The 6,790-nt window shown below is 71.4% G+C and overlaps 2 protein-coding genes across 3 annotated transcripts in view; both read left to right on the plus strand.

The window, feature by feature from the left end:
* LAMB2 (laminin subunit beta 2) overlaps positions 1 to 6,761 on the plus strand; it is an 11,151-nt gene extending 4,390 nt beyond the window's left edge. For both annotated transcript variants that reach the window (XM_035337935.1, XM_035337934.1), the window contains exons 11-34: positions 1 to 90; positions 218 to 397; positions 505 to 617; positions 729 to 808; positions 887 to 1,022; positions 1,210 to 1,365; positions 1,448 to 1,575; positions 1,656 to 1,773; positions 1,889 to 2,081; positions 2,150 to 2,293; positions 2,415 to 2,646; positions 2,722 to 2,885; positions 2,960 to 3,184; positions 3,498 to 3,712; positions 3,793 to 3,889; positions 3,959 to 4,331; positions 4,404 to 4,588; positions 4,666 to 4,907; positions 4,975 to 5,178; positions 5,258 to 5,402; positions 5,605 to 5,812; positions 5,894 to 6,035; positions 6,121 to 6,457; positions 6,544 to 6,761. In XM_035337935.1, coding sequence (XP_035193826.1) covers positions 1 to 90; positions 218 to 397; positions 505 to 617; positions 729 to 808; positions 887 to 1,022; positions 1,210 to 1,365; positions 1,448 to 1,575; positions 1,656 to 1,773; positions 1,889 to 2,081; positions 2,150 to 2,293; positions 2,415 to 2,646; positions 2,722 to 2,885; positions 2,960 to 3,184; positions 3,498 to 3,712; positions 3,793 to 3,889; positions 3,959 to 4,331; positions 4,404 to 4,588; positions 4,666 to 4,907; positions 4,975 to 5,178; positions 5,258 to 5,402; positions 5,605 to 5,812; positions 5,894 to 6,035; positions 6,121 to 6,457; positions 6,544 to 6,680 — 4,244 coding nt within the window. In that variant the 3' untranslated portion in view covers positions 6,681 to 6,761. The remainder of the gene's footprint in view (positions 91 to 217; positions 398 to 504; positions 618 to 728; positions 809 to 886; positions 1,023 to 1,209; positions 1,366 to 1,447; positions 1,576 to 1,655; positions 1,774 to 1,888; positions 2,082 to 2,149; positions 2,294 to 2,414; positions 2,647 to 2,721; positions 2,886 to 2,959; positions 3,185 to 3,497; positions 3,713 to 3,792; positions 3,890 to 3,958; positions 4,332 to 4,403; positions 4,589 to 4,665; positions 4,908 to 4,974; positions 5,179 to 5,257; positions 5,403 to 5,604; positions 5,813 to 5,893; positions 6,036 to 6,120; positions 6,458 to 6,543) is intronic.
* USP19 (ubiquitin specific peptidase 19) overlaps positions 1 to 6,790 on the plus strand; it is a 26,829-nt gene that overhangs the window by 497 nt on the left and 19,542 nt on the right. The window lies entirely within an intron of this gene.

A 6,790-nucleotide genomic window follows, 5' to 3' on the forward strand; every position in this document is an offset into this window, starting at 1 on the left:
ACAACACCATGGGCCGCCGCTGCCACCTCTGCAAGCCCTTCTACTACAAGGACCCCAGCAAGGACCTGCGGGACCCCGCCGTGTGCCGAGGTCGGAGCCGGGCTGCGGGGAGGGACCGGGGGTGCACGGGGTGGGACAAGGCTGCACCTGGCCCTTGTGTCACGGGCCTGCGGGGCCGGCACGAGGGGTCCGGGTGCTGACTCTGCCCGTGCCCCAGCCTGCGACTGCGACCCTGAGGGCTCCCTGGACGGGGGGCTGTGCGACGGCGCCGACGACCCGGCCCGGGGGCTGATCGCGGGGCAGTGCCGCTGCAAGGAGCACGTGCAGGGCCCCCGCTGCGACCGCTGCAAAGCCGGCTTCTTCGGGCTCAGTGCTGCCAACCCGCAGGGCTGCCAGCGTACGTACCGCCGCCGGGGCGGGGGCTGACCCCGAGGGCGTGGGGGGTACCCGCTGGTGTCGAGCACGTGGCTCGGTGCTGCTGGGTGCCACGGGGTCCCTGCGCAGGGTGCCGCTGTGACCCCCGCGGCACGGTGGCGGAGGGCGGTCGGTGCGATCCCGTCAGCGGTGACTGCCTCTGCAAGCGGCTGGTGACCGGGCGCAACTGCGACCAGTGCCTGGTGAGTGCCAGGGGCTGTGCACGGTGCTCGGGGCTGTGCCAGGGGCCGTGCACGGCACTCGGGGCCGTGGCACTGCGGCCGGCCGCTCCCTGACGCCCTCGCTCTCCACAGCCTGAGCACTGGGCTCTCAGCCACGATCTCCAGGGCTGCCGGCCCTGCGACTGCGACGTGGGAGGTGCTCGTGACAACCTGTGAGTTTTATCAGGGCCGAGGGTGCGAGGGGCATCCCGGCCAGCCCTGGGGGGCTGACGGTGCCGCCGGGGTGCCAGGTGTGCCGCAGAGACGGGGCAGTGCCGGTGCCGCAGCCACCTGGTGGGCCGGCAGTGCGGGCAAGTGGAGCCTGGCTTCTACCGCATCAACCTGGACCACTACACCTACGAGGCTGAGGATGCCCGGCTGCACCAGGTGAGGAGCAAAGCTGTCCCTGGTGGGGGACGTGGGCTGAGCAGGGCACCACCAGGGACATTTGCAGGGTCCCCAAGCCAGCAGACACTGCTTGGCCCTGTTGCCCCGTCAGGCAGCAGCCGGGCTGTGCAGTGCCTGCGAGCCGAGGAGGTTTCGGGGTCCCATCTCACAATGCCCATTACCCCAGGGCTCAGTGGTGGAGCGCGAGCCCCCCGCGGGTCGCCCAGCTTCCTGGACAGGGATGGGCTTTGCCCGCGTGCAGGAGGGCAGCTGGCTGGAGTTCCACGTGAGCGACGTGCCCTTCTCCATGGAGTACGACGTGATCATCCGCTACGAGCCCCAGGTGAGCCCTAGCCGGTGCATGTCCAAAGGAGCGGCTGTGCGGCTTTTGGCGCACTGATTTTTGTCCCGCTCTTTGCCTGCAGCACCCAGAGCCCTGGAAGGAGGTGCGGGTGAGGGTGCTGCGCCCCAGCCCCGTCTCCGCCAGCAGCCCGTGCGGGAACACCATCCCGGCTGATGACCAGCTCTCCACCAGCCTCCTGTCCGGCACCAGGTGAGTGTCCCACCAGGGCGGTGCTGAGCCGGGGCTGGCAGGAGGCACCCAGCTGCCCGGGCTGTGCTTTGCCCCTCCAGGTACGTGGTGCTGCCCCAGCCCGTCTGCCTGGAGCGGGGCGTCTCCTACACCCTGCGCCTGGAGCTGGGCTGTGCCACAGCTCGGCAGGATTCCACCGCGAGCGTGCTCATCGATTCGGTGAGGGGGTGCGGGATGGGGCACAGCACCCTGCGGGGGGATTGGGGTGCTGTGCTGGGCGCAGCATTAGGGGACGTGGGGAGAAACGAGGTGACGTCCCGCTGACCTCCCCCAGCTGGTGCTCCTGCCCCGTTACTCCTCCCTGGAGATGTTCATCGCAGGCGACCCCGGCGCCGTGGGACGCCGGGAGACCTTCGAGCGGTACCGCTGCGCTCAGCACTTCCACGCCGTGGGGCAGGCTCCCGTGGCCGAGCCCTGCTCCAGCCTCCTGCACAGCCTCTCAGCCATCCTGCACGACGGGGCGCTGCGTGAGTACGGCCCCGCTCGCCCCGCGGCCCGCAGCAGTGGCCGGCACTCACCTGCTCTGTGCCCGCAGCCTGCCTCTGCGACCCCCAGGGCTCGCTCAGCGCCGAGTGCCGGCCCCAGGGCGGGCAGTGCCGCTGCAAGCCCAACGTCGTGGGACGGCGCTGCCACCGCTGCTCCCCGGGCACCTTCGGCTTCGGGCCCGGCGGGTGCCGAGGTGAGTGCCTGGGGCCGTGCCCTGAGCTCAGCCGGGGCGCTGCGGAGCTGGGGGTGCGGGGAGGGAGCTCCCTGCGTGCCGGCTTCCACAGCCTGGGGACAGACTCTTGGGTGCCTTCCAGCCTGCCAGTGCAGCAGCGAGGGCTCGGTGAGCACCGTGTGCGACAGCACCACAGGGCAGTGTCCCTGCCGCGAGGGCGCCCACGGCTCGCGCTGCGACCGCTGCCAGCCGGGCCACTGGGGCTTCCCCGCCTGCCGGCCCTGCCAGTGCAACGGGCATGCCGAGGACTGCGACCCCCGGACGGGCAGCTGCCTGCGCTGCCGTGACCACACGGACGGCGAGAGGTGCCAGAGGTAAGCAGGATACGTGCCCGGACCGGGGCTGGGTGCTGCGGGCAGCCCCGGCCCCTGCTGACCGCCCGCCCCCAGGTGTGCCGACGGGCACTTCGGGAACCCGGCGCTGGGCTCCGGCCAGCACTGCCGGCCCTGCCCCTGCCCCGAGGGGCCCGGCAGCCCCCGGCACTTCGCCGCCTCCTGCTACCAGGACGGGCGCTCCCGGCAAGTTGTCTGCCACTGCAGCCCTGGGTACACAGGTGGGTGCCCGCCGTGACACGCTCGGTGTCCCCATCACCGTCCCCAAGCACTGCCCAACGCTCTGTGCCCGCAGGTCCCCGCTGCGACGAGTGCGCGCCCGGGTACTATGGGGACCCGCTGCAGCCCGGCGGGCGCTGCCTGCCCTGCCAGTGCCACGACAACATTGACATGACGGATCCGGAGGCGTGCGACCGGCGCACGGGACGCTGCCTGCGCTGCCTCTACAACACAGCAGGGCCCCACTGTGCCGAGTGCCAGCCCGGCTTCTATGGGGATGCCACGCGGCACAGCTGCAGGCGTGAGGACACACAGCCGTGCTGAGCCCGGCCTGGCCCCTGTCTCCTTTGCCCAGCCCCAGCACTGCTCCCCCATCCCCACCCTTGTCCCCATCCTCACCTCGTGCCCATTCCCATCCCCGTTGCCACCCATCGCCACCCTCACTGCCACCTTGCCTCCTTCCCCATTTTGTCCTCATCCCATCCCCGTCCAACTTGTCTCCATCCTGCCCCATCCCACCCCACCCCACTTGTGCCCCCACCCCGTCCCCATCCCAGTCTCCTCCCCGTTCTCTCCCTGTCCCCGTCCCCATTCAGCCCTCCCTCTGGCTCCAGGTTGCTCCTGCAACGCGCTGGGCACCGACCCCGGCACCTGCGGGCCGCAGCAGTGCCAGTGCGACAGGCAGAGCGGGCAGTGCCGCTGCCTGCCCCACGTGGAGGGCCAGGCCTGCGACCGCTGCAGCCCCAACTTCTGGAACCTGGGCAGCGGGCAGGGCTGCGAGCCCTGCGCCTGCCACCCCCAGCACGCCCTGTCACCCGCCTGCAACCAGGTGAGACGCCCCGGGGACGGGGGCTCGGAGGGACGGGGTGGGGATGGCGGTGCCAGCCTCGGCCGCGCCGTGTCTTGCAGTTCACGGGGCAGTGCTCGTGCCGGCCGGGCTTCGGGGGCCGGACCTGCGCCGACTGCCAGGAGCAACACTGGGGCGACCCGCGGCTGCAGTGCCGAGGTGAGAGCCGGGGCAGGCAGGGGGGCCGCACCGTGCCTCGCAGCACCCTGACCCCCCCTCTCCCCGCAGCCTGTGACTGTGACCCCCGCGGCATCGCCAGCGCCCAGTGCCACCGCGGCAGCGGGCACTGCGACTGCCGGCCCGGCGTCTCGGGCGTCCGCTGCGACCAGTGCGCCCGGGGCTTTGCCGGTACCTTCCCCGCCTGCGAGCCCTGCCACCCCTGCTTCGGGGACTGGGACCGGGTGGTGCAAGACCTGGCTGCCCGCACCCGGGCGCTGGCGCAGCGGGTCAGCCTCCTGCAGCACACCGGAGCCGCTGGCGCCTTCGAGGGCACCTTCCGTCAGCTGGAGGAGAGCCTGGCCACCGTGCACGCCGTGGTGGCTGCCCGCAACGCCACCGCTGCCACCGCCGCTTACCTGACGCACGCCACGGAGGAGCTGCGGTGAGCGCCCGGTGTGGGGCACGGCTCCCCGGGCAGCCTCGATGGCGGGGTTGTCACCCCCGTCCCTTGCAGGCGGCAGATCGGGGGGGCCACGGAGAGGCTGACACGGCTGGAGGGGGAGCTGACAGCGGCGCAGGACGCCAACTTCAAAGCCAGCCACGTGCTGGGCACCGTGGACCGGGGCGCCCGTGTCCTCAACCACAGCCTGCAAGAGCTGGGGCAGCGGCTGCACGCTCTCAAGACCTCCAATTTCCTCGGTGAGCCACACCGGGGGTCCCCCGCTGGGATGCCGGGGCGGTGGACAGGGGTTTCATGCAGCCCCCACCTCCCTCAGGTGCCTTCGACAGCATCCGTCAGTCTCACAGGGAGTCGCAGGAGGCCGAGCAACGCGCGGATGCCTCCACCCGCGCCGTGCCCAGCCCCGTCAGCACCTCGGCAGCCACGCGGCGCCGCACCGAGCAGCTCCTGGCCAGCCGGCGCGACAATTTCAACCGGCAGAACGCGGCCAACCGGCGGGCGCTGACGGACCTGGCGGCGAGGGCACGGGAGCTGAGCTTGCACCCCCTCAACGAGAAGGTGGAATGTGGGGACGGGAGCGGGGCATGGTGCCTTGGGACGGCTCGAGCCCGCCTGCCTTCTGCAGGTGTGCGGTGCCGCAGGTGACGTGCCCTGCTCCGAGAGCCCCTGCGGGGGAGCCGGGTGCCGGGACGAGGACGGGACACGGCGCTGCGGGGGGCTGAGCTGCGGCGGAGCTGTCTCCAAGGCCGACAGCGCGCTGGACCGAGCACGGCATGCCCAGGAGGAGCTGCGGCATGCGGCCGGCGAGGTGGCCCAGCTCTCCCACCGGGTGCGTGTTGCAAGGGCGTGGGTAGAGGCGGGTGGCGTGGCCATGTGTGCCGGTGCTGAGGGTCTCTGCCCTTGGCCAGGTGGCTGAGGCCAAGGGAAAGGCGGATGAAGCCCGGCAGCGAGCACAGGCAGCCCTGGACAAGGCGAACCAGACCAGGGCCCGCGTGGAGCTCTCCAACAAGGAGCTGCGGGAGCTCATCAGCCACGTCAAGGCCTTCCTGAGCCGTGAGTGCCGGTGTGCCGGGGGGGATGGCTGCCCCTGCCCAGCACTGAGTGGCTCTGCACCGTGCTGCACGTCCTGCCCCACAGCCCCGCTGCATGGCTTCAGCCATGGCTGCCCTCCACCACCACCCCGCTGTTCCCTGTACCCCGGGGCACTGTGCAGCACTGCAGGCACAGGGGTGACACTGATGGCTCTCCCCCACAGAGGAGGGGGCTGACCCCGAGAGCATCGAGGTGGTGGCCAGCCGGGTGCTGGAGCTGTCGCTGCCCGCTTCGCCGGCCCAGATCCACCGCCTGGCTGAGGAGATCAAGGCGCGGGTGCGCAGCCTGGCCAGCGTGGACGCCATCCTGGAGCAGACGGCTGGCGACGTGCGCCAGGCTGGGCAGCTGCTGCAGGACGCCCAGAGAGCCAGGTGAGCGTGGTGACCTGGGGACATGGCTCCAAACGGGACCCAACCCGGGCTGGCGCTGACCTTGTGCCACCCTGGCTGCAGGTTGCGGGCAGAGGGCGTGCGGGGTACAGCCGAGGCGGTGCAGCAGGCGCTGGAGGACGCGCAGCGAGCCCAGGGCACGGCCGAGGAGGCGCTGCGCAGCGCCGCAGCCGACATCCAGCACAGCGAGAGCACCATTGGCACAGTAAGGGCACTCCCCGCTGCCCTCAGTCCCTGGCACCCCAAAACCCATCCCTACTTGGGGACACCCCGACACTGCCCCTCCCCAGATGCAGGCGCAGGCCGTGGGTGCGGAGCAGCAGCTGGCCGCCGCCATGGAGCGGATCGGTCTCCTGGAGGGACAGACGGACGCCCTAAAGGTGAAGCGTGCCAACAACAGCCTGGCGGCCACGCGTGCCCAAGAGGCAGCCAGCGTTGCCCGGGACCGTGCCGGCGAGGCCAAGCAGGTGCTTGAGGGGCCGCTGCGGGACCGGTACCGGGCGGCGCAGGAGCTGGTGCAGCACCGGGCGCAGGGTGCGCGGCAGGCGGGCGACCGGGCACAGCAGCTGCGTGAGGAGGCCACCGGGCTGCTGGAGGATGCCCAGGGCAAGCTGAGGAAGCTGCAAGGTGAGGCCAGGGAGGGCGGCTGGGCTGGGGGAGATGTGGCGAGGGGCTGTTGTCACTCATCCCCCGCCGTTCTCTGTGCCCCGCAGTGCTGGAGAAGAAGTACGAGCAGAACGAGGTGGTGCTGGACGCCAAGGCAGCCCAGCTGGGCGAGCTGGAGGCCAGGATGAGGGAGGTGTTGGCCACCATCAACCAGCAGGTCCAGATCTACAACACCTGCCAGTGACGGATGCCCTGCCACCCCCAGCCCCACTGGTGCCCCTGCCGTGGGCACCCCACGTGTGAATAAAGCTACTGAGCAAGCGTCCCTCGCGCCATGTTGTGGCTCCTATCCAC

The sequence above is a fragment of the Oxyura jamaicensis genome, chromosome 12, assembly GCF_011077185.1.
Source record: "Oxyura jamaicensis isolate SHBP4307 breed ruddy duck chromosome 12, BPBGC_Ojam_1.0, whole genome shotgun sequence".
In the NCBI taxonomy this organism is placed as follows: domain Eukaryota; kingdom Metazoa; phylum Chordata; class Aves; order Anseriformes; family Anatidae; genus Oxyura; species Oxyura jamaicensis.